The 26,561-nt window shown below is 36.6% G+C and overlaps 1 protein-coding gene and 1 pseudogene across 2 annotated transcripts; one reads left to right on the plus strand and one right to left on the minus strand.

Annotated features, from left to right (window-relative positions):
- The first annotated feature begins 2,187 nt into the window (after nt 1–2,187).
- On the plus strand, nt 2,188–26,046 carry Morf4l1 (mortality factor 4 like 1). Of its 2 annotated transcripts, XM_026400518.2 has the most exons (13): nt 2,188–2,422; nt 7,569–7,615; nt 9,798–9,865; nt 13,800–13,916; nt 15,013–15,099; nt 16,912–16,992; nt 19,881–19,906; nt 20,389–20,477; nt 21,242–21,343; nt 22,517–22,605; nt 23,069–23,241; nt 23,809–23,893; nt 25,312–26,046. In XM_026400518.2, the coding sequence occupies exons 1-13, from the start codon at nt 2,383–2,385 to the stop codon at nt 25,394–25,396; spliced, it is 1,089 nt and encodes a 362-aa protein (XP_026256303.1). In that variant the 5' UTR covers nt 2,188–2,382; the 3' UTR covers nt 25,397–26,046. The 2 variants fall into 2 exon arrangements, with proteins under 2 accessions (XP_026256303.1, XP_026256305.1); XM_026400520.2 differs by lacking the exon at nt 13,800–13,916 and having other exon boundaries at nt 2,191–2,422.
- Nucleotides 16,068–16,894, minus strand: LOC113190962 (small nuclear ribonucleoprotein G pseudogene; annotated as a pseudogene).
- Nucleotides 26,047–26,561: the final 515 nt, after the last annotated feature.

A 26,561-nucleotide genomic window follows, 5' to 3' on the forward strand; every position in this document is an offset into this window, starting at 1 on the left:
TCAATTAGAATTTGGAGAAAATAAAGATGTCATTTTTCCCCCATCCAAGTTTATGAACTGTTTGAATTACATCCATGGCCTTCTAGAATAAGAACTTCAGGTCACCTGGTGTGGTGGTCCAAGGTTGTAATCCCAGCAGCTCTGGAGGACCACTGCCCCTGAGCTCTCCTGGCAGACACCACTAGAGAGGCCACTGGAGGTGGCTTCACAGTCAGCCTTGTTCTCTCAGATTCCTTTTTCTTTTATGGTAAAAGAAAACAAACAAAAAACCAATAGAAACGGGATAGAGAAAAATGTACACACCAAATGGTGGGTAAGTAAATGGGGTGAAATGAAACAATTCCTCAAGTTTTTGCCCTGAATTCCATATTTCTGATTTGCTGCACCATGAAAACCTAAATATTTAAATATCACCTGTGTAATAAAAACATAAAGCCAAAAAAGTTAGCTTAAATATAAATACAGAGAAACACCAAGAGGGTGCTAGGAGAAGGAAACTCAGATACCCAAACATCTTTATGGGAGGAACTGGGCAGATGAGGGATATAGGTGGGAAAACCGACTTTCACTTTTTTTTTTTTTTTCTGGTACTGGGGCTCTAACCCGGGGTGCTTTACTATTGAGTAAATACTCAGCTTTTAAAATTTTTTTTTAAAAAAGATTCTTCTAGCTGTTGATAGATCTCTATTTATTTATACACAGTGCTGAGAATCCAACCCAGTGCCTCACACATGCCAGGCAAGCGTGCTATTGCTGAGCCACAGTCCCAGCCCCAGCTTTTTAAATTTTGAAACAGGGTCTTACTAAGTTGCTGAGAGCCTCACTAATTTGCAGGGGCCGGCCTTGAATCCCTGATCCTTCTGCCTTCGCTTCCCGAGTCGCTGGAATTACAGGTGTGGGCTACCACCCTCCTCAGCTACTTTCTAAAATTTTGAATTAAGAAAGTACGAATTTGATATTCCAACTTTTTTTTAGAGTACTGGAGTAGTTTTGGTGTGAATGGTCACAGAGGTTCTTCCCCTTTTTAGAATACTGGAAGGGCTAGAAGACACAAGCTGGTGTATATTCGACTGCAATAATGAAATGTTTTTTGTAGGCTTTTGAAGACAAAGAAGGAGTTGTGTTAAAAGGAGAAGGAAGAAGAAATTAGTGTCAAAAATGGAGAGGCATCCGAAATGGGAGGGTGCAAACATTTCCCCCTTCAGGGGAAGGTTTTTGTTGTTTTGGTACTGGGAATTGAACCCAGAGGTACTTTTCCTCTGTGTTCCATCCCCAACTCTGTGCAAGGTCTGTTGCTTAGGGCCTTGCTAAATTGCTGAGGCTGGCCTCCTATTTTGGTCCTCCTGCCTCAGCCTCCGGAGCCTCTGGGATTACAGGCAAGCACAGTCACGCAGGGCTAGGGGGGCAGGTTTAGAAAAGCCCAGGTTTAGAAAAACCTGTGTAAAGCAGGTATGTAAGTAGGGGTCTGTGAAAGCACTTAAATTCCCAACTCAAGTCTGGTGTTTACTCCTTGTTGGCACAGTGCTAAGCCTTTGCTTGTAACACACGGAGGAAACGGCCTGATATTTTGCAGCAGAGCCAACTGGGGGGGGGGGTGTGATCAGGGGAACAACATGAAGAAACCTGTTTGCATTGTGTGTACATCTCAGATAGACAGGATGGCAAAATAGGGGGCCGACCCCCCAGGTACGGAGCCCCGACCTTGGCACCACGCACGATGGCCTCTTCCGGTGAGCACTAGGGTGAGGGAGACGCAGGAGCCAACAAATGGCCACAAGCCCCCTAAAGAGCCAGGGGGTGGGCTTCCTGTTCAACGAACGTTCCAGAGGCAGGCCTCATCACTGCCGCTAAAGCTGCCCTACGTGGACACCGCCGAGAGGCCGCCCTGTTCTCTCTGACCACTTCAACACCCAAGTCTGTGTGGCTTTATTTTGTTCCAGGGACGCGCACCAGGTCTTTGCCGTTCTTTCGTCCTGGAGGGTCCAGTGCCTCACTCACCCCACCCCCACCCCGCCCTAACGACGCACACAATCAGCTCCGGGCTCCAACCAGCCCGAACGGCGTGGGGAGAGGCGACTCGAAGTGGAGAAGGGGCGCCCGGCCCTTCCCCCGGCTGCACTTCAACGGACTCGGAACTACGCATCCCGGCGTGCCCCGGGACTGCGCGGGCGCAGGGGCGCGTGCGCGGCGGGCAGCCGTTGGCTGGAGCGGCGGATGCGCGGGTCGCTGTGTTGTGAGGTCTACGGGCGCTGGCAAATCGGGCCCAGGATGTAGAGCTGGCTGTGCCTGACGGCGCGTCTGACGCGAAGTTGGGTGGGGTAGAGAGTAGGGGGCGGTAGTCGGGGGTGGTGGGAGAAGGAGGAGGCGGCGAATCACTTATAAATGGCGCCCAAGCAGGACCCGAAGCCGAAATTCCAGGAGGGTGAGTCTGTGCCCTTGGGAAAAGGCATCTAACGGCGCCGGGGAGGGAGGCGGGCTCGGGACGGTCGAGGCTTGCGGGCCGGGCGAAGCGCGAGCCGCGCCCAGAGAAGGCGGCGGGCTTTGCTTTGTGCGGGGAAAGCGCATTGCAGAGGGTGAGTTTAGTGCGTCATCTGGAAAAAAGGTTTTGTGAAGCGAAAGCATAGCTACGGCTTCGGAGTGGAGAGGGAGCGCTTAGCGCGTGGCAAGGCCTTCGTGCATGTTATTGTTCTGAGGAGGAAGGCGCGGAGAAAGCAGTCTATTGTAGGGAGGCGACTGGGGCGCGATGGCGGCGGTTAGGGGAAGTGATGTGGCGGTGTGTGTGGGGGAGCGGCGCCTGTTTTGCGAGCTCTCGCCGGTTGCCTGGCCTCGTGGTCGGCAACGGCTGGCGGTCCCGGGCCGTCTGGAGTACCCTCAACCCTCCTCGGCATGGTTGAAACGTTCGGTGGAGACATGTTGTTGTGGAGCGTGGGGGTTGGTTTGGCGCCCCGGGGCGGGAGAACTGCGTTGTAAAATGGCCGCTGCAAGATGGCCGCGCCATCATGGCCGCTGGCGTCTCGGCGCCGTCTGCCGGCGCCGCTTCAGGGCAGATGCAGCGCCCCCTTGCACGGCGACCTCGCGCAGACCCGGTGCTAACGTTTACCTCAGTGGTGGGTGGGGATTAAGAGGGAAAAAAATCCCGAGGAGCGGGTAGGGCGTTTCCGTCAGTTTGGTGTTGCCTGAAGGCATCACTTTAGCTCACCCGAGAGCACCGCGCCTAAATCCTAAGGTAAAGTGAGTGCGCTCTTCCTGTGCGGTCGCTCTTAAAAAAATAATTAAAAGCGACTTCAGTGTTAAGGGCTAAGTCCCTGGTCTTAACGTGATTTTTAAAAAATACAGCAGTTTGACCAGTTGCAGTAATATTTGATTCACAATAATTGGAAAGCTTATTGATTATTATTTTGGATTTACTGACGTTAGAATCTGACTTCCAGTGGAGATAGCTCTTACAGTGCTTCCAGCCCATCTATTTGGGTGGAGATTTAAGATTAAACTGAAAAGGAAGTAAAACTGTAAGCAAAGAGGAACGCTGTAAAACTGCCTTTCTCTATGGATGTACATGCCAGTTACCTTAAGTTCCATGTCCAAACGCTTGCATAATTTTCTCATTTAAGATTTTTCAAAAATTTTTTGATATACATATTTTAGTTTTTAGTTGTAGTTGGACATAATCCCTTTATTTGTTTTTATGAGGTGCTGAGAATCGAACCCAGGGCTAAGTGAGATAAGTGCTAAGTGAGCGCTCTATGGCTGAAACCCAGCCCAGAGTTTTCAGATTTTTAATGCGTTAAAATTACTTCCACGAATCATAAAACCCAAACAAGTATATTGAAACTATGATGTCTTTAAGGGGCTTCAGGGGGTGTTTTCGGTGATAGGTGGCCATTAATATTTGTTTCTCTTATTTGGGTAAACTGACTTTTTATAGATTTCTTCATTCTTCTAGGTGATTCAGAACAAGTTTTTTTTTTTTTTTTTTTTTTTTTTTTTTAATGGTACTGGTTTTGAACCCAGGGCCTCACATATGCCAAGCAAGCGCTTTACCACTAGTCAGTGGGTATAATGAAAATGGTCTGTGAACTTGAATGGGGAAAATATTGTGTTTATCATCTAGCTGAAATTTATTATTTCAATTATCAATTTACATCCACTCCACAAAAGAAAACAGAAGTATTAGCTGTTCGTTTTTATGTTTCACTGTTACCTGAAAAATATATGAAGCTATTGCTTTTGGTATTGGATATGGAACCCAGGGGCCCTTTACCACCACTGTGTTACATGTCCTTTAAATTTTTTTTTTAAGTTGCTGAGGCTGATGAGGGACTTGGAATCCTCCTGCTTCATCTTCCCTAGTTGCTGGGATTACAGGCATGTGCCGCCACACCTGGCTTATTATTAAGATGTTATTTATGCTCATTGCTTCAAAATTATGGTAGTTAATTGGCTTAGCAGTTAAATCTTGTTTACTGCATTAAATAAGGGACTCCCTAATATTAGAGAAAGCAATGTTTTGAAAACTGCTTCAACAGTTGTTTTCCTTTGTAATTTGATGTGTTTTATGTATTTATTAAAATATTCTGAGAGGTCATAAAGCTTCACCAGGCTATCAGTACAAAAACTTAATCGCAGAATCCCTCTGGAGGGGCAATCAAAGGTGTCCATTTTGGAGGAAGGAAGTGCTTTAGTTCTAGAAGGATGTTAGAGTGAGGTGGAGAATAACAGCTAACCAGAATCCCTGTGCTGGTTATAGTGGTGTAATTGGAGAAGAGTAGGAACAAAGACACCCCTGGGCAAGATTGTGAAAGCTATTTAAGGTCTTCTACATTTAGTTATTTTCCAGGTATGTTTTCACTTGAATTTCGAAGCTGAGTTGTATAACCTTTGAGAAATTTTAAGATGTTAAGAGAATATTTTGAAAAAAAATTTAGTGCTAACAAGATTATCTTGAAATGCTGTAGAAGAGTAGAAATAAGAATTGCCATAAAATGTCCCCCCCCCAATTCTTTTAATTTTTTTATTTATGTGGTGCTGAGGACTGAATCCAGGGCCTTTTGTATGTAAGGCAAACACTCTACCCTTAGCTACAACCCCAGCCCCTCTCCCCCCAAATTCTTATAAATGCAGAAGTTTTTCCTTACACGCCAAAATATATTTTCCATTAGCAGTTTAAGCAGAGTGACTTTTTTGCACAGAACTTGGTCTTCTACTTGAAGTTCTGTTAAAGCATAGCATAGGGATAGCACTGTGTCACAGGCCTGTAATCCCAGTCACTCCAAGTGACTCTGTAGGCTGAGACAGAAGGATGGCAAGTTGAAAGCAGGTCTGGGCACTGAAGTGAGACCCTGTCTCAAAGTGAAAGGGTTAGGGATGTAGCTCAGTGGTAAAGCGCCCTTGGGTTCAATCCACAGTTACCCCCCCCCCCATGGGATAAAAAAATCGTGGACATCTAGTCATTGTTTGAGGGAAGACTGACTGTCAGGACATCACTGAGTGATGTTCCTAGAAAGTTCCTACCAGTGGGAGAATGGAAAACTTTGAATTTGACAGCATTTGGGCAGAATTATCTTTGTAGTTTGATATTAGAAAACATTTAGAGTGGAGAAAGTTTCCTATCTGATAACAGTGGGTTGCTGGTTCCCCAATCTTTTTGTCCATTGCCAAGAAAAATAGGCTTTTTTCTTTCTTTCTTTTTAAATCATGGTTTATACTCCTCAGGTAGCTGTTATGTTTTTTCAACTAAATATTATGGATAGGTAACTATAGAGATCCAAGAGGGCCTCAGTGCAGTAGTTTTGGTATCAGCAGTCAAGATTTTTCTTAAAAAGTATGCCATTTCAGAACGCCTTGAAAATATATCTGGAAAGTGAAATGAGATCCATGTATGATCTTTGGTGCTAATGTTTATTAGCAGAGTAGTTTACCCATTTTGGTTCTTGTCCTTGGGATGTTGGAGAAGTTTTTGACTAATCTATTTCTAATCACCTTAAAATTCAAGCTCGATATAAGCCCAGTAGTCTCTAGCAGTAATTCTTCATTCAAAGAGGAACTGCACAAAGATTTTATGAGAATTTTGATTTGAAAGTGAAGTTACTGCAGAGTCTAATAAGAGATTCTGTCTCTGGTGAGGCTTGAAATTAAATACATAGTTGAAAAATACTCTAAAAGATCTTTGATTAATTTTGGGAATTCTTTTGTAGGATGAAATTCAGACTTCATAGCATGACCTATATGTTTCATATTTCATAATCTCTGTGACTTTCACATGTTTATCCTATGCTCCAGGGGTAGTGAACTGCAAAGTATTTCTGATAGTGGTTAACACTTCAGTGCTTTTGTAGAGTTGTTTACACTATCTTCCTTCTTCGTGACTCTCCCAAGTACCTCATTAGGCATTCTCTTACTTATGAAGGTAGTTACTGCATGAAATCCAGGAAATTGTACAAACCTATTTGTCTAGGTGTGAGGGTCCTTTATTAATCTGTCGGTGCCTTGTACAATAGGTCACATACAAACCCAGATAACTGTATTGAGAAATATTAAGATATGTTGTGGAATTAACTATTTCAGGTTGAAGGTATATCCATAAATCACGTTTTTCTTTTAAAGCTATGCTTTAAAAGCAATACCATGTAATTTAAAAATGGTGGAACCTATAGTTAACTAGAATTGGTCTAGTAGGTTATTTCAGTTTTTACAGCTAAAGCAGTTTGACCCTGTTGAATACTTTAATTGCCTCTGGATGTGTTGAAACCAAATGGACAGAAAATTGTGTGAGATCTTTCTGTTACATACCAAGTGTAATCTGAGGCAATTACCAGAAATTGCCAGCATGATTTGTTTTTTCTGTAGAGATGTCTCATCCTTTGTATGGTTTTATTATTCTAATGATGAGCTCAATATATAGTGTAAGTTCTAAAGGTGAGGATTTTTTTTGTCTATTGTTTTGTTCATTGTACATTATTGAACATATTTGAGGAATGAACACAGATAGCTATGCCTTAAAATTCCAGCCAACTTGCATGCACATTGAAATTTCAATGTGTAGACTATTTTGCTAAGTAAAAGCATGGGAAGTAGAGATGTAGGTGGAGGTTTAAATTCCTAAAACTTGCAAAAATACATGAAAAAGCATTTTAAAAATTGGATTCCTGGGGCTGGAGTTGTAGCTCAGTGGTTGAGCGCTTGCCTAGTATGTGTGAGGTACTGGGTTCCATCCCCAGCAGCACATAAAAATAAATAAGATATATATAACTTAAACAAAACAAAACCCTGGATTTCTCAATAATACTGTTAGAACAAATTGATCATCCTTCTCAATAGGTAGCTGCAGTAAATAATTATTTGCTTAGCGGTTGATGATTTAAATAAATTGCTAACACTAATTGTTTTGATTTATTTTATATGCCCTGGCATAAGTTTATGGTGAAGTTTAATCTGAAGTGTTACTCCCTGTGCTTTACCCATTTTTCCTAATATTGCTAGGATTATCATCATAAAATGTGATGGTTCTCAGATTTGAATCTATATATGGAAAGGGTTTAGAATTAATGCAATATTTTTCACTTTTACAGGTGAGCGAGTGCTGTGCTTTCATGGGCCTCTCCTTTATGAAGCAAAGGTATGAAATCTTCCTTTTAAGAAGTTGGCCAAAACTATTGGTTAAATTTGACTTCTAATATCAAATTTCAATGTTTTCTTTGTTGGGTTCAGTAGGAGAGTTGCTTTTTTTTCATCAATTGCACCTCCCCCCCTTTTTTGGTTCTGGGTTTCTTACTATTTAGTGGGTCAAACAAGTTAAAACATTCTTACTTGTGGTATTTTACCTAACTTACAGAAGACTCTTTAGGTAAAGTAGCATTTGAGGAAAATGATAGCAAGTGAAGGTTGGTTGTGGGAGGAAATAGCATTTTGTAGTTAATAAGGGAGGGCTGCCAGTTACTTTTATATACAAATATAATCTGCTGAGTAAGATTGATATTTTGAGTGTTATTTTGAGCTGATTGTTTTATAAAAATTTAGCTGATTGTTTTGTGTTAAAGGTAACTGACAATACTAAAAACAGTATACTTATTGGTGCACTGGCTACTTTTAAAACCTGGCAGGTGTGCTCCCTCCTTGATCATTGTGTGCTTAGGTTATAAAAACCAGTATAGTACATTTAGCCAAAGATAAATAATGCATTTTGTTTAATTTATTTTTGTGGTGCTTGGGATTGAACTCAGAGTCTTGTGTATGCTGGGCCAGCACTCTATTATTGTGCTACACATCCTCAGCACTTTTTTGTGTGAAGGGGGGAGGAAGGCAGGTTTTTTTGGGGTGTGTGTGTGTGTTGCTGAGGCTTGAACCCAGGGCTTTGTGCAATGCAAGGCAAGCACTCTACCAACTGAGCTATATCCCCAGCCCCCTGCAGGTTTTGTTTTGCGATGCCATTTCCCTAAATTGCCCAGGCAGGCCTACAACTTGGAATCTTTCTGCCTTACCCTTCTGAGTGGCTGGGATTAAGGCATGTACCATTGTACTCAGTCAAAAAATGTTTCATTTCTGATAACTTCCTTTTTTTGTTTTTTTTTTGGATACTGGGAATTGAATTAAACCCAGGGGCACTTAACCAGTGAGCTACATCCCCATCCCTTTTTATTTTGAGAGAGTTTTGGTAAGTTGCTGAGGCTGATGTCAGACTTTCAGTCCTCTTGAGCAGTTGGGATTACAGGCTTGAGCTGTACCTGGGCTTCCTACTAACAAATTAGTAGGGGATTGAACCCAGGGCCTTGCTTGTGCTAAGCCTACTCTACCACTGAGCTACAGCTGCAGTACAAGACACACATCTAAACACTTTAGTGTACTTTTTATAGCAGTAGTTTTAAAAGTTGAACATAGGGTTGCTGATGTAACTCAGTTTTAAGAGTGCTTGTCTAGCATACTCAAGGCCCTGGGTTGAATCCCAGTACCACCAAAACTGAGTGGGGGGAACCTATATGCAATTATAAAATACAAAGTAGTATGATGTTCAAAGGCCATTTCTACATAATAAATATCTGGTGAATAGTTTATCTTTGTGAAAATATTCTTAGCACAATTATAAATTGTCAGTTCTTTGCTAACCATTTTCATTTTTTGTTATTTGTGTTTTGAATGAATAGATAATATGTTTATAAAATTACTAATCCTGTTAAAGATTGATATTTTGAGTGTTATTTCTGTTTTAGGAACTTACGTTCAACTTTAAACTGGTTGGGTTTTCTCTCTGGCAATAAAATACTTCTAGCAAATAACTTTTTAAATGGCTATTGAATTAACTTAATTGTGGTTTGTTTGACTTCCTTTTGAACACTTTTAAATCCAAAACCAGATAATCATCACTTGTCAGAGTTAATGACTAATAATTGGTTTTGATTTGATTTTTTTGAAGTAATTTAGAGCTGTTTTTTTGAAACAAATCAGTATATTGCCTTTCATAAGCTAATTAAATCATTTTGAAATGAAGTTCCTGAATACAGTTTTTTTTTTTTTTTTAAGCCCAATTACAGCTCTCATTAGCTGTGCTTGTATAGCTTACCTTGCTTACCTAGCTCATTAATTTTAAATTTTGGGGTAACCTTTTATGCTATGGGCCTTTTGCCCAACAAAATTTACAATTTTGTAACTCAACTTCTTTAAAATCTTAGTGTTTAGAGTCAATTTTTGTTAGTCAAAAAGTTTGTGTAGTTGTCCTTGAAAGATTGGATACTTCAAAGTTATTTAGGAAGTGTCTCTCTTGTCTCATAATATTTCTAAGTGAATTTGTCTTTTTTTCATTTCAGTGCGTTAAGGTGGCCATAAAGGACAAACAAGTGAAATACTTTATACATTACAGTGGTTGGAATAAAAAGTGAGTATTAGATTTTTTAAAAGCAATTTTTGTGATGTTTTAATGTAATATAGTATGTTTTGAAGCAAGGGTAAGCCATTTGTAATATGAAGAAACTATTCGAAATGAGTTACTAGGCCTTTCATTTCATTTGTTTATTTGCAGTACTGGAGGATTGAACCCAGGAACATTCTAGTTCTGACCTATATCCCAGCCCTTTTTGTTTTGAGACAAGGTTGTGATAAATGTCAAGGCTGGCCTTGACCTTGATCCTCCCATCTCAGCTTCATTAGCTGAGATTATAGGCGTGCACTGGTAACCATTTTATTTTATAATGTATGTGAGTTTTGGAAGAATTTCTTAGGTTCTAGTGTGGTGTCAAATAGTGGTTGAATCATGAGTGGAAGCAGCCCATTTTTTTACAGTTTGTTATATTTTAGGGTAGCCTTTTTTGGCTTTAGCATCAACCCAATGACTATATGTATATTTCAAGCAGTTAGACTCAGAACTAGTTGGGTTTTTCTGTGTGAAAAAGGAAACAGTATAAAAGTTGGTTTGAAAATGTGACAGAATTGATCAACCCATTTTTGTGAGGTTTAGAAATATCGTGGGGCCCACAAATAATTTCATTTTAATAAATTTATTTGGGCCTTTTGTAATTTTTACTATGAGAGGTTTTTAATTACTTTTATTAATGATGTTCTTTGCTTAAAAAATAACATAACTAACCAGGAACTAGTTATTTAGGAGTTGTTTCTAGTAACTTAATGCTTTGTGTCATCTGACCCAGGCATGATGCTGTTGCTTTGGAAAATTTCTACTAAATTTATTGGCACATTGACTTTGATCTTTTATACAGTCTTCTGTCCAGGTGACCAACCCAGCACCCTTCCCCACCACAAAGCTATACCTGTTGCTTATTTAAATTTTTATTTTGTTTATTTTTTTAAAAAACATGGAATGTGGGCTGGGGATATGGCTCAAGCGGTAGCGCGCTCGCCTGGCATGCTTGCAGCCCGGGTTTGATCCTCAGCACCACATACAAACAAAGAAGTTGTGTCCGCCAAAAAACTAAAAAATAAATATTAAAAGTTCTGTCTCTCTCTCTCACCTCTCTCTTTAAGAAAAAAAAATGGAATGTGGGCAGGGATTGTGGCTCAGCAGTAGAGCGCTCGTGTAGCGCGGGTGGGACCCAGGTTCGATCCTCAACACCACATAAAAATAAAGGCATTGTGTTGTGTCCATCCACACCTAAAATAAATAAATAAATAAATATTTTTAAAAAACATGGAATGCTTCACAAGTTTGTGTATCATTCTTGGGCAGGGCCATGTTAACCTCATATTGTTCTAGTTTTTTTAGTATATGTGCTGCAGGAGCAAACACTTAAAAATATTTTGAAATGGAGTCTTCCTAAGTTGCTGAGGCTGATGTTGACTTTTGGATTCTCTTGCCTCAGCCTTCTGAGTCACTGGAATCGTAGGCATGTACCACTGTGCCCAGCTAAATTTATTTCATTAGGAAAAATTTTTTACATGTTAAATATTCTTTGTTAACAGGGAATATTAGACCTTTAAATTCCATTGGTACAACTATGAAAAGGTAGAAATCTAAAATGCATGTTCTGATAACTTTTTGAGTTTTCTTTTTTAAATGAGAAGGTATGTTTTATTTTAGTGGAATATGATTTACATACATTAGTGCACAAATTACACATGTAACCTACTGTATTAAGTGAGAAAGTTAGCATAGAAAAATTCTCTCATGTTAATGATAAAGTGTTTCTAATAAGTAGGCAATATTATTGTGATCTTATTGACATATTTAAAATACTGAGAAATTAGGAAAATAATGGAGAAAACTGTCTTTTGGTGTTTTAGAATGTAAACTGATTTTAAATTGATATGCAGAAACAGAAAAATTCATCTTGATCCTGGTGTATCTCATAGCTTTCTCTCCATTTTAAAAAATGAGTGTTAAAACTGCATTTTAGTTTTCAGTTACATATTTTGATATAATACTGATATTCAGTTAAATTGAGAGTGGTAGTTATTAATAATGAGACTCTCCATTCTCTATGGGAAAGAAAATATGCATATTGCCAGTGTGGGAAAGTTCAAAGTCCATTCAGGAAATCAAAAGGAAAGCAAATTTATGGGTAGACCTACTTTTCCCTACTTCTCAGCTTTTTTTTTTGCTTGTTTTAGTTGTAGGTAGACATAATACCTTTATTATACTTATTTATTTTTATGTGGTGCTGAGGGTCAAACCCAGTGCCTCACATGTGCTAGACAAGCACTTGACCATTGAGCCACAAACCCAGCACAATCTCGTGCACTTTAAAAAAAATATATTTTTTTTTTTTTTTAGTTTTAGGTGGACACAATATCTTTATTTTACTTTTATGTGGTGCTGAGGATTGAACCCAGTGTCTTATGCATGCTAGGCGAGCACTCTACCACTGAGCCACAACCCCAGCGCCCAACCTCTCACACTTTTAAAGAACTGTTTAGGATTTGACTTTAATAGCTGTGAATGATTTTTGTGCTTGACTCTTTTTCATATATAATATACAATAAAGTATATATAAATGTACTTTTCTTATGTAATAAAGTATTCTGTATGAAATTACACATAGATGTGTATAGTTCAATGACTGGATTTTAAGTGGCTTTTGTACTTCCTCAGAGATCATGAAAATACCAAATACTTTTATTTCCTGACTTCACTGTTTAAAAAAAATAATCATTTTTCCCATTTGATGGATTATAGTCCAGAAATAAATGAATGGTTGGTTTCTGTAGATGTTTTTTTCCCCCCACTTCAGGAAATTTAAAGAAATGTCATTATATGTCAGTTTTTTTTTTGTTATTGGTTTTTTCTTTCTTTTTAGTTATACATGACAGTAGAATGTATTTTGACATCATACATATACATGAGCATAACTTCCCATTTTTGTGGTTGTACATGATATGGAGTTACATTGGTTGTATGTGTGAACAAAACATATGTGTTACATACGTGAACATAGGAAAATTATGTCTGATTCATTCTACTGTACTCCCATTTCCATCACTTCTCCCTCGTTCCCACTCCCCGCAATAGATATTAGGCTTTTTTTCTCCCTGTCTCCATAGGTCTATTGAAGCATATTATTGTATTGGAGATGTATTTTTTGTGGTTGAATTTGGTATATAAACATAATTTTGAAAAAAATTGATCTTTAAGGAAGCAGGTGGAAACTCTTAAATCCACTTTGAAAGGTGGAGGAGTTAATCAAATGCCCAGCAGTATGTTGTGTTTTTAATACTTTTTATATTCTGCTCATGGATTGTGGCTTTGAGAATTAGTCACAAGCTACCTTAGAAAATTCTGAGATTCTTTTATGCTTGACCTAAAAAATTTTTGTGTGTGTTTGGCCTCCATTTTTTTATTCTTGTGAAGGTACTCCTCAGAGCAGAGGACGTTGTCCATTTCATTTTCCTTGGTTTTGGCAAGGATTTTCAGCTCTTAACCTATAAAGGGAACTAGTATGACTTGGCTTTTACATCAAGGTGTGTTCACTGTGTACATTTTGGGGGAAGGGATTTGTAAGTCTCTAAAATGTATGGCAAATAACAGTTAGCTCCCTTTGATTTATGGAGAATTGAAATAGATATAAATGTATACTTTAAAAAAAAGATTTTGCATTTTAAAATGGTTTGTAGGCTCTCTTAAAAAATAATTCCACAAAACTTAAATCCCCAAATTGAAATTTTCTTAAATTTTAGTTTATGTATACTTTCACAAGCACAATAGAATACTAAGATATATCTAAATTTTCAAAAACCTTATTGGAATTTGTTGACACAGACATTTAAATATTCCATTTGTAAATGAATCTTACTTAATAAAGCTTAAGCTAAATTCTGCACCTAGTTACTGAGATTACTTTGTACTATGCTATCTGTATCAGAAGTGCTGTGAGGCCCAGGCGCTCTGAAAAAACTTTGAAGACACGTGAGGATATTGTAGCCCTTTTTCCTGTTCCTGAAGGAGCTCCCTCAGTACACCACCCCCTCCTGACCTCTAGGTAAATGCATGTTTTAAAGTTTTCTCTAGGAATGGTGTTGAGGATTGCTTTTTATTTATTTTTCCTTTGGCTATATTCTATAAGAGGTCAGAGGTGGGAAATTGTTAAAGACATTGCTTTGAGAATACACCTAATTGTGTCACTAAAGGAGCTCCATCAGCAGGAGAAAAGGCTCACTTTGTTCAAAAAGTTCATCATTCCCTAAGAAATATTGTCCTTAAATGAACACCAGCAGAAGTGCCAGAATGCCTTGTCAACATTATAATAGAGTGATTCTATTCTACCTTTTAGTGTTTAAATAAATCCTCTGGTCAGCTTGGAAATTTGTGTATTCATATGTGAGTGAATGAAAATAGAGTGGTATAATCTGATAAATCATTGTAATACTTTAATGTACAAACTTACTTGAGTAATCTAGATGGTGAGTGTTGGTAGAGTTTCTAATGTGTTTTTGACATACTGTGTTTGTTTTTTGTCAGGGATACTGAAGTATTTTGCATGCATTCTCATAATAACCCTATGAGATATAGGTACTTAATATCTAATTATCCCCCGTTTTACAGGTGGTGAAAATAAGTCAGAGAGCTGTGTAATTTAGTTATTACACATAAGTAACAAGATAATTGATTTTAGAGTTTTTTGTTTGTTTCTTTGTTTAGGTCAATTTATTATGAACTTTTTTTTTTTTTTGGTGCTGGGGATTGAATACAGGGCTTTGTGCATGGTAGACAAGCACTCTACTGAGCTGTATCCCCAGCACCTATTATGAACTTCTGTTTCATCTTTGGCAGTTGAAAAATTTTTAAGATATTTTCGTTCCATAGGCTAATTGCTTAGACAGTCGTTAGCTATTTCTAAAACTGATTTGAATAATCTTTTAAATTTGGAATGCTGCTTCTCAGAATATGAAGTTTTCCTTCTTTACAAAACAACTTTAAATAGATTTTTCATTTTAGTAGAGAATGGATTTGTAGTACCATTTCCCATTATTTCAGAAATCCAAGGGCTTGCCTCTTGGATCTTTAAAAATTAATTGGAGGATAGAGTCTGAATCATCATGAAAATATTTTTGAATAATATTTTTATTCCTTTTCAGTTGGGATGAATGGGTTCCAGAGAGCAGAGTGCTCAAGTATGTGGACACCAATCTGCAGAAACAGCGAGAACTCCAAAAAGCCAATCAGTAAGTTTGTTTTGAGAAATGAATATAGAAGTGAAATGTCTGTAAATTAGATTTGGGACAAAGAATGAGCAATGGGAATCAATGTTGGCTGCCTGCCTGCCTATAAAATGATTATTGGTACGTGTCAGTGGTTGTGTTATGCCTTTGACTTCAAGTAATCAGACAAGCCTTTTCTAGGTAAAGGAAATAGCAACCTATCATTGTTTGCATCTGTCTTTAGAGGTTGGTTGAAAACACAGCTGCATGTAGTTGGGAATTGCTATAGGTATAAACTCATTGTTAAAACTACAGTAAGACTACTGTCTTACCTCTTGAGCTCTGTGGAAGGCACAGTTGGTGGGGGAAACGAGGTATTCCTGTTATTACACATCTCTGGGAACAGGGCAGAAGGGACTCTTTCAGACTATGTGTGTATGGTCTGTAAGATAATTGTTCTCATTTACATTTTTTTAAAAGAGAAAATTTTAAAATATTTATTTTTTTTTTTTAGTTTTCGGTGGACCAACATCTTTATTTTTTATTTGTATGTAATGCTGAGGATCGAACCAGCGCCCTGCGCATGCCAGGCCAGTGTGCTACTGCTTGAGCCACATCCCCAGCCCTCATTTACTTTTAAAGCTGAAGTGTGTACTAAAAATATTGGGATCAAATTAAAAGAAAACATTGGGATTAGTGAATTTTAAAACAGAAATGGAATTTTCAGTTATATGACACACCTATTACGGTCACTCTTTACTACATTGATTTTAATTTTGGTAGATATGAAAGAGCCAAATATTAGGCCTTACACTCTTTTCCTGAGTTTTAATTTTTGTAAATATATTGTCATTTGTTTAACTTGTTTAAAACTTGGTTCCAGAAGCGTATAAGCTTGGGAACCTTGATTTGAATATAAATTCTAGATTGACATTAAGCTGGCAAAATTCATTTTTTTCATAAATACTTATTTTTTTAATGTTTATTTTTTAGTTGTAGTTGAACTGAAACTATTTTATTTGTTCTTATGTGGTGCTGAGGATCAAACCCAGGGCCTCCCACGTGCTGGGTGAGCACTCTCCTGCTGAGCTACAACCCTAGCTCCGCCCCCTTTTTTCAAGTGTATAATCTAAATTTTATTATAATGTTGATCACAAATATACACCCTTTAAAACAGTAACAAAAGAACCATCAACAACATACATGGAGAAATCCTTGCAACTAAATACAATGTCTTAAGGTCTGGGACTCTGAGCATGCTGCCCACAGGCTGGAGGAGACATCTTCAGGTTTAAGGCAAGGGGAAACCTACAAAAGGCACAACCACTGGCTACCCCTGGAAGAACTTTCTTAGTTATTTTCTTATTTTTATGATGGTACTTATTATTTTATTTTATTTTATTTTTTGCTATTGAAGTTTATTTAACAAAAAGTTTAATATGAAAGTGTACGTGACCCAATTTTCAAGTCATAGTTAAACAGGGCTTCTGGAGGGAGGACACAGATTTCTCTGCTGAACAGCCGTTGTTTATACTCGTTCTAAGGCTTCTAACATGATACTGTTTCTTCGTATTACCACCATTCCAATATTGTTCTGTTGTCCACTAGTTGCCATCTCCACACATTCATCTATTACAAGATTCCTGAAGGGATCAAATCCCCGCAATATTCCTTGGACATGTCTGCCACCATTTAATTTCAATGATAACTTCTTGTCCATAAATTTTTTCAGCTCAGGAGGATAAGCCTTGCTCATATTGTCTACTCTTCAAGCTTAAAGCCGCTTTTTGGTACTTATTATTTTTATGATGATCTTAATTGTAATTATTTTTGAAGGGAGCAGTATGCAGAGGGGAAGATGAGAGGGGCTGCTCCAGGAAAGAAGACATCTGGTCTGCAACAGAAAAATGTTGAAGTGTAAGAAGCTCTTTGTTTTAATTTTGCATACTGTTTTGTAATTCAAACTTAATGTTCACTATGTGTTAGACTTTATTGAAAGTGGAAACTTTTTGGCCAGGGATGGTTAACTCACATATGTAATCCAAGTTCCTCAGCTATTAGAAGGTTGAGATAGGAGGATTGCAAGTTTGAGGCCAGTCTGGGCAACTTGGTGAGACTTGTCTCAAAAAGTAAAAAGGGCGGGGGGTGTGACTTAGTGGTAGAGTGCCACTATGTTCAGTTACCCAGTACCATCAACAAAAATAAAAATAAAAAACAATTTTGGAACATGGTTAGAACTTAAAATCTAACCAAGACTGTGTAACCAATTTAGCAGGACTGTCTCAAAATAAAAAATTAAAAGAATTGGAGCTCAGTGGTAAACTGCTCCTGGGTCCAATCCCCCAATATGGCCAAAAAAAGAAAAGAAACAATTTTTCAGAAATGCTTATTTTCTACTTCAATATTTTTCTTGGAAAAGTCATTTTAATGAATGGTCATGTACCCCCACCCCACCCCTTAAGGGTTTTGTATTTTTTTAATTTTTTTTTTAACAAAAAAGTTGTTGATGGTGTGTATATGGTGTTGTATATGCTGTGATAAGAATCACAGTGCCTCACACATGTGAGGCAAGCCTTTACCACTGAGCTACATGCCCAGCCCCTCATGCACTTCTTGTTAAAGGGGGAAAAAAAAAACGTGCTTTCAAGTGTGATTTATCTGAAGAATTTACTTTTCTTTGAAACCAGAGAAATCTTTACTCGTGGTTTTAGAGTTAACAATCTTTTTTACTAAAGTCTTAAGTGTTAGTGATAAAAGGTAATTATACATTTTGAGGGCCAGTAGTTTTAGTATTTTATTGTGAGAATATAATTAGTTTGGCAAGGATTAGATGTTATTTTTTTCAGGGTGATTCATATAAATATTCTATGTTCTGGTTCTTTGGAAAGTGACTGTAGTGTAGTATTCATTAGAATTTGATTAGCAGTTGAGTTCTTAAAAGGCATTCATTTTCTTTTTTTAAATAAAAATGGAGTTTTATCAGTAAGTAAAACTGGTTTATAATTAATTCTTTATCACTGTGCTAAAAGTTGGTATAGAAATCAAGTGGCAGTGTGCCTAAGATGGGTTTTTTTTTTTTTTTGTATTTGAGTATAAAGTGTTAAGAATGACTGAGTAACTACATGAGGTAAAGTTTTTAAATTCAAAGTTCTCATCCTTAAAATGGAAACCTTGACAGTTGTCTACTGGATCTTTTAACTGAAGCAGGAAGATCCCAAGTTCAAGGTTAGCCTGCCTAAACTTAGCAAGACTCTTAGCCTTAAAAATTTTTAAAAACAGGGAGGGGATTAAGGATGTAGCTCAGTGGTAAAGTACCCTGTGCTTAATCCCCAATGCCACCCCTCATCCAGAAAAAGAAGCAATTAAATATGTTGGGGATTTTAAGGGTTATTATTATTTTAAGGATTCTTATTTTGCTTTGAGGTTTTAATGACTTTCGTGTCCAGTTTTGTGCTAGTGCATCTTCAGTTTTTGGTAACTGTATATAGTTTTCTCTGAATACATATTAATACTTCTGGCTATTATAAGATACCTGTAGAATCAGATTTACATTCACTACTTTAGAAGTCTAGGTTTTTTCATGTTTGGGTGCATGTTTCTCAATAGGGAATGTGAATTTTGTTGGCATTTAGGCTTAATGTAGTAGGTTGTGCTTTGGTGATTCATTATTTAGTGAGTCAAGAACTTAAACAAAATAGAATCTAGCGGTTTCTGTTTTGATGATATAAATCAAATATCAGCAATTTATTGTATGAAACATTGCACATTTTGAGACACAAGTTTAGTTTGCATGCTTCATTAATAAAATGAGCAAGAATGTTGAAGCAGTAGTACATAGATAGCCCTTACTACCAGGATTCATTTAAGTACAGTTTATAGATTCTTCAGAGTTGAGATCAGTTGTGTCAATATTTTTAATTTTACAGAGAGTGAATAAAGATTGAATGTAAAGTCTCTTTGTCTTCATCTATTGTTAGCATGTATAAGTAAATTTTATGTTTTATCTTGACTCAAATACTGTCCCCATAATATTGTATTATTAATGTTAACTTTACAGAGGCAGGGGAAAGCCTATACTTCAGATTTTTTTTTTTTTAATAACCAAACGTAAATTAATTTGATTTCTGGCAGGGGGATAACCCCAAGACCTATAGAACAGTAAAAAACAAGATTCAGGTGTTATGATAAGATCCAACTAGAAGTAATGTATAATTGTGGATTATATTTGTCAATGGTTTTCTTTGTGTTTTGGAAATAATTATGCAAAGAGACAAAACTTTTATAATTTGGCAGATATAAATAGACTCAAGTTATGTTGCTATTATAGATAGAGATACATCAGTTTTGCCATAGATAGAGGAGGAAAGTATAGTATTGAAAATGAGGGAATATAGTTTTAGGGGAAAAAAGTAAAAGTTTAGATCACTGGACTAACATGATTGGTGTTTAAGGAATGTACAAATCTAAAATCAAAAATTAGTGTTTTGGAAAGGAAAACGAAAATAATTAAAGTATTACAGCTTTTAAAACTCCTTTTTTTTGGTGGAACTAATAAAAATTCTTAAACTTTTAACACAATTCTGGAAGTATGTCTCCTAAAGCATTCTTGGCTTATTTTTTCCATTTTTGTGGAGGAAGATGAGAATTTAAAGATCAATAAAAATATTTGTGTTTGAGCCCTAAACTATGATTTAAGTACCTCATCCATAAAGACAGTATTTTTTTGTGAATTTAATCACGATAAAGGGGAAATCAAATAGTTTACTAGAAATAACTTTGTTTTTCTTTTTTCCCCCTCCTTTTAGGAAAACCAAAAAGAACAAACAGAAAAGTAAGAATATTAATTTTCTTTAAATTAACCTATTTTTGTCTTTATAGCATTTGTATTTTAAATTCACTATTTTAAAAACTGACATTTTGAAGTAAGGTTAATATATCTATTAATGGTCTAAAATATGAATCTCCCCGGTAATGTTATAAATAGAAATGTACACAGTGGTAGAGGCCTAACTGATCCCCCCCCCCACTGTGGAGAAACTTAGGGATTTCATTATTTTCATCTGCTTTAATCTCATGTTTTTAATCAGTGGAAGATGGTGATATCATTAAGTATAGCCTGTACTAAATGTTTGGTGGAGATATTCATAAAAGTTGTTTCACATAGAATTATCATTCTTAGATTCAAATAACAAGCCATGTGATGGAGAAATAATGAAGGCATGTTAAGAGTTTGTTTTCTATAGAGTTTCTTATTTTATTTGCTTACCTCTCCCCTGCAAAACCCACCCCCACCAATCCCCACCCCTTTTGTAGCACCTGGAAATGGAGATGGTGGGAGTACCAGTGAGACACCTCAGCCTCCTCGGAAGAAAAGGGCCCGGGTAGATCCCACTGTTGAAAATGTAAGATTTTAAGTTTTTTAATAGGCTGTTAGATTTCTAGTCTAAGTCACAACAAGAAGTAATCATAGAACTTTGGTTCCCCAAAGCATTGCTAACATGCTTAACTAATGAAATTTCCTATTTTGGGGTAAGGATATATTTGTATGTATCTTTGTTTCCATGTGTAGCTCTAGATTATCCCTACTGTCATCAGTGTTTAAGACTATGTGTTAGATTGGGTAGACCTACGGGGTCACAATTGATGGTTTATTAAATTTCAGCATGGGTTAATAAAACCATGGCAAATACTATGAAATCCTATGAGTTTCACATATGTGTGCATGAATATAATAGTTTTAGGATTCCTACTTAAGTAGTATAGTAATGTGTTTTATATATGCAAAGTTAGTGAATTTGTTAATAAGAGTTCTAATTGACATAACATTACTGAAGTTGAAGTTTCTAAGTAACAATAGTTACTAGCTATTAACTTACTAACTTACAAACATTGGTATGTTCTGAAAATAAGTACTTTGGGACAGATTTTGAAGACAACTTTTATGAACTAATGATGTTCCTTTATAGTTGTATTGGGGTGTTCATGTGAACATTAGCAATGAATGGGAAAACTAAAAACTAAGCCAAAATGCTCCATTTCCAAAAGAGGAAATTCACCAAGAATTTTTACCTTAACATAAACATGCACTAAAAAGTCTTTAAGAGTTGTTGTTAAAGAAAGGTTTTATTTTTATTTCCTCTCTTTTTTTTTTTTTTTTTTTTACTAGGAAGAAACATTTATGAACAGAGTTGAAGTTAAAGTAAAGATTCCTGAAGAGCTAAAACCATGGCTTGTTGATGACTGGGACTTAATTACCAGACAAAAACAGGTAAGTTGAAAACTAGACAGATTATAAGCTCTGCTATGTACTTGTGAGCACAAAGAAGATGATACTTGGATTTTGAAGCATGACTGATAAATAATATTTTATTTGAGAGACTGAAAATTACTTCAGGAAAAAAAAGCACTTGGAGAGGAATAAAATATGTAATTATTTTATGACAATTTTAAAGAATGTTGGATATAGCAGATATTTGGAGGTTGCTGGGGCTGGAATAATTCATCCAGAAAATTAAGAGAATCTTTTTTTTTTTTTTTTTTTGGTCTGTCATTGGAAAATGAATGATCTGCACATAGCATTCTCTGTAGAAGAACCTGAATCTCATTAAGGTTCTAGGACTCATTTTCTACTTTATATGATGGGACTGTTGAGTAGAGAGGGACATGTTAAACCTCACAATAGTTACTTAAATGCAGAATGAGAACACATTGATTTCTTTAAACAGACAAAAGGTGTAGGTAGGGCGGAGGTTATGGATGACTGATGATTGTGAGACTCAAGAGACTATAGATGATGTGGTCTTGGTCTGAATTCTGATTTGTTGGGAGGATTATACAGCTGCAGCTAAGCTGTCAAAATTTAAGCTATGAACACTCTCCTACTTAATAGCCATGGCCTCAGACAAGCTCCTTGGTCATTTTGTGCCTTTGTTTTTAATACATTTAGTGGAATAATAGTCCCTACCTCATAGTATTGATAACGAGGACAAGAAAGGCAGTTCTGTTGCTGCTTCAGAGTGAGTCTAGCACATAAAATGCTAACAGTAAATAATGCCTTCATAATATCATTGAAATGTGGTGTATTCTATATGTATGACCAGCAGATTATCAGTTTTAGAGTTGTATCTTCAGGGGCTTGGGATATAGCTCAGTTGGTAGAGTGCTTGCCTCAAATGCAGAAGACCCTGGGTTCAATCCCCAGCACCCCCCCCCCCAAAAAAAAAAAAAAGCTGTATCATCAGTAATGATAGTCACTAGCTTATGTAATTGGAGCTAAATATAATTATGATTGTAGTTCTTAGCAGTGTTATCCATGTTTCAAGGGCTGAATAATAATGCCTTCTCCTATTTTGAAACTTTTGTTGCATGAAAGCTTACCAGTATGATTTTTCACAGAAAAAGAATATTTTTATTTACGCAGATTTTTGTTTTGTTTGCATAGCTCTTTTATCTTCCTGCGAAGAAGAATGTGGATTCTATTCTTGAGGATTATGCAAATTATAAGAAATCTCGAGGAAACACAGATAATAAGTAAGAATTAACCCCTTTAATACTCAGAGAATCTTTTTCTTAAGTATTTTTATTCCCAAATAATCTCCAAAGTTATATTTTTTGAATATTAGTACCATCAGTAGAATTTCACTGGTTTTATTCAGGGCTGGCAAACTTTTTTCCTAAAGGTTCAAATAGTGAATATTTTAGGTAAAATTGAAGCAGTTGTATAGGTACTTATGGAATCATTTAAAATTTAACCATTTGAAATTATAAAAATCCTCTTATTTTGAGGGCCAAACTTGGCTTCAGCATATATCTGAAACTTATTTTATGTATCCTTGATTTATTATTTAAAAAAGAAAAAAAATCTCTCTTAGCAGTAGTTTGTTGTCACTACTAGTTTGACCTTGAATTCCTTACCCTTGTGTTGGTTGGATTAGTTTCTTTTTCAGTTTTCGGTGACCAGTTGTGGAAATAAATGGTTTTTGTTCATTTTCAGGGAGTATGCTGTTAATGAAGTTGTGGCAGGAATAAAAGAATACTTCAATGTAATGCTGGGCACTCAACTGCTCTACAAATTTGAGAGACCACAGTATGCTGAAATCCTTGCAGATCATCCTGATGCACCCATGTCCCAGGTGTATGGAGCGCCACATCTACTGAGATTATTTGGTAATATACCTTTTGGAAAATGTGATTTTATTTATTAGCTTTTTTTTTTTTTTAAAGAGAGAGTGAGAGAGGAGAGAGAGAGAGAGAATTTTTAATATTTATTTTTTAGTTCTCGGCGGACACAACATCTTTGTTGGTATGTGGTGCTGAGGATCGAACCCGGGCCGCACGCATGCCAGGCGAGCGCGCTACTGCTGAGCCACATCCCCAGCCCCCCCTATTTATTAGCTTTTAATAATTTTTTTTTGTGTTCCCTAAATGAGTGAGGGGGGTAAAATCATTAACATCCTAAACCCTGACTACAGGGGTTAGGAGTATGGCTGAGTGGTAGATTGCTTGCCTACCATGCAGGAGACCCTGGGTTTAATGCCCAGCACCACAAAAATGGGAGGGACAAATCTGCACAGGTTCATTGCAATTTGAACTCTTGTCTAAAGGTTAAATAGCAAAACTTGTTTTAAAATCATGTAATTTTCAAATTTTGATGGTTGTATTTGCTCACATAATTGAATTGGGATTATGTTGCTGCTTTATATATAACTTTGCTAAATTCTTTTGTTTCTGTAGTACGAATTGGAGCAATGTTGGCCTATACACCTCTGGATGAGAAGAGCCTTGCTTTATTACTGAATTATCTTCATGATTTCCTCAAGTAAGTTTAAGTATGGTTGAAATTAGACGCAAGAATTGGTATGATATACTAAAAATTGGTGAGATAGGAGAGATTGATACTAATTGCTAAAACAATGTAGATAGGTATTTAATGGAACAAATGATAGAGTTGGCATATAAGTGCTTAAATCTCAAACCTATTAAGATAATTTAAAAAATGTAGAGTAATATTTTCATATTCTGGTACTGTTGTGTATAAAAGAATTACCTTTAATTCACAAAGAAGACATGTTTTCTTTATTCAATAAATCTCAGTTGGTAGAGTGCTTGCCTCACATCCATAAGGCCCTGGGTTCAATCCCCAGCACCACAAAAACAAAAGATTGAAGAAATGGAGAAAAGGAAATACTGGTTGCTACATCTTTGGAAAGAGCATTTTTTATAACAGTGAATTTTGAACAACTAAGCAGTTTTTAAATGATGAGGTTGCTCCAAATACTGGTAAGGAAAGATAGCAATGTTGTCAGTTGAAGGAAAATTAAATTTTTTAGTAGTGGTGAGGCGTGGTATAATTCCCCTCATTTGGTGAGAAACATTTCAATTTTTGCAAAACATTTGATTTTCCATATATGAGTCATAGTTAATTATCTTGAGCCTACTGGTAGGAAAAGTTAGTGTTTTTATTTTCTACTTTGAAAACTTCTATACTTGGATTTTTGCACAATAACCATGCATTTTATTTCAAAACAAAACATTGTAACTGCAACATGGACCTGGGGAATCTATGGCCTTTGTTCTGCCAAAGATAATTATCTTCTCTGGACCTTAATTACTTAATTTTATGGTTCTTGGGGATCAAAGCCAATGTGCCTCTCTCATGCCAAGGAAGTGCTGTGTCACCTAGCTACACCCTCAACACTTTTTATTTTTTATTTTGAGACTTGGTCGTGTTAAGTTATATTCTCGAACCTGTGTTCCTCTTGCCTCAGCCTCCTGAACTGGGATTATAGGCATGTACCACCATGCCCAGCTTCAGTTTCCTTTGAAAGCAAAAATTTACTACCATTTGAAATTTCGGGTTCTTTTTTTGTGGTGTGAATTTTAAGTTTAAGCTTGATTTACTTGTAAATTTCTGAGTCTATACTTAAGAATATTGAAGGACTGAAAGCAATATCTACAGTATTCTTTTTGGATAATACTCCCATATAATAGGATAATAGCTGTTTCTTAATTGTTCAAAGTTGATGAAGACAAAAATGAGGAAGGGTACTTTATTCTTTATAGCTGTATGTTGTGTGATCTCTTTGCCTGGATTATAATTAATGTGGTTTTTCTGTGAAGTAGTGATTATTATTTTTAGTAAAATGTAAATAGGCTTATGTATATTCCATGTCATGTAGGAAGAGATTTGTATCAAGATTTTTAAAAATTTGTTAATGAATAACATTTAATTTTTAGGTACCTGGCAAAGAATTCTGCAACTTTGTTTAGTGCCAGCGATTATGAAGTCGCCCCTCCTGAATACCATCGGAAAGCAGTGTGAGGAGGTGTACTTCATTCACTTGTGTTTGGATCTCTGTAAACACATTTTTGTTCTTAGTCCTTCTCTTGTACAAATGATGTACTTTGAAGATGTTAGTGTATAACAAAATTGATGTTTGTTTTCTGTTTGAATTTAAACAGAGAAAATAAAAGGGGTTACTGCTCCCTTTTTCCTTTCTTTCTTTTAATTTCATTTCAAAGTTGCTACCAGTGTATTCAATGATGGACAACAGAGAGACATGCTGTAGAGTGTTTGCCTAGTTGACAAAGCTGCTTTTGAATGCTGGTGGTTCTATTCCTTTGACACTACGCACTTTTATAATATGTGTTAATGCTATATGACAAAATGCTCTGATTCCTAGTGCCAAAGGTTCAATTCAGTGTATATAACTGAACACACTCATCCATTTGTGCTCCTTTTTTTTTTTAATGGTGCTTAAAGTAAAGAGCCCATCCTTCGCAAGTCATCCATGTTGTTCCTTAGGCATTATATCTTTGCTCAAATTGTTGAAGAATGGTGGCTTGTTTCATGGTTTTTGTATTTGTGTCTTATGCACGTTTTAACATGATAGACGCAATGCATTGTGTAGCTACAGTTTTCTGGAAAAGTCAAATCTTTTAGGAATTGTTTTTCAAATCTTCAATAAATTTTTTCTTTAAATTTCAAAAAGCAATGTACTTGTCTGGATTTGTTTAAAAAATCTTTTGGGGGGGGGGGGGAAGGACATTGCCTTCCTGGAGAGCAAAACCTTAAGAAATGAACATTTTATATACTGTATATCTTTCTTGTGATAGGTAGTGATTTTTTTTTCCAGGTGGATATTTTATTTTCTGGTTTGATCTTTATGGAATAAGAAGCTTAGCTTTGGCATCCCAAGCTAATCCATAGCAGCAGCATTCGTATTTGTGGTCTTCAGAAAAACTAGACGTTTACATGACAGTGTTTCATTTTTCACAGATTGTTACCAGTTTTGAGCATTAAAGACATTTTTATCTATGTGACAGCTTGCTGATTGTTTAAATTTAGGGTGTTTAATTTAGAAGTAAAAAGAGCAATATATAATATTAAAAATGGCAGATATTTTTCCCCTTTGATATCAGATCTGAAGTGGTTTTGGATATAGATTTGAGAGGATACTTGTTACAAAGTATTGGAATGATAAGTT

The sequence above is a fragment of the Urocitellus parryii genome, chromosome 6 (assembly GCF_045843805.1).
Source record: "Urocitellus parryii isolate mUroPar1 chromosome 6, mUroPar1.hap1, whole genome shotgun sequence".
NCBI lineage: Eukaryota > Metazoa > Chordata > Mammalia > Rodentia > Sciuridae > Urocitellus > Urocitellus parryii.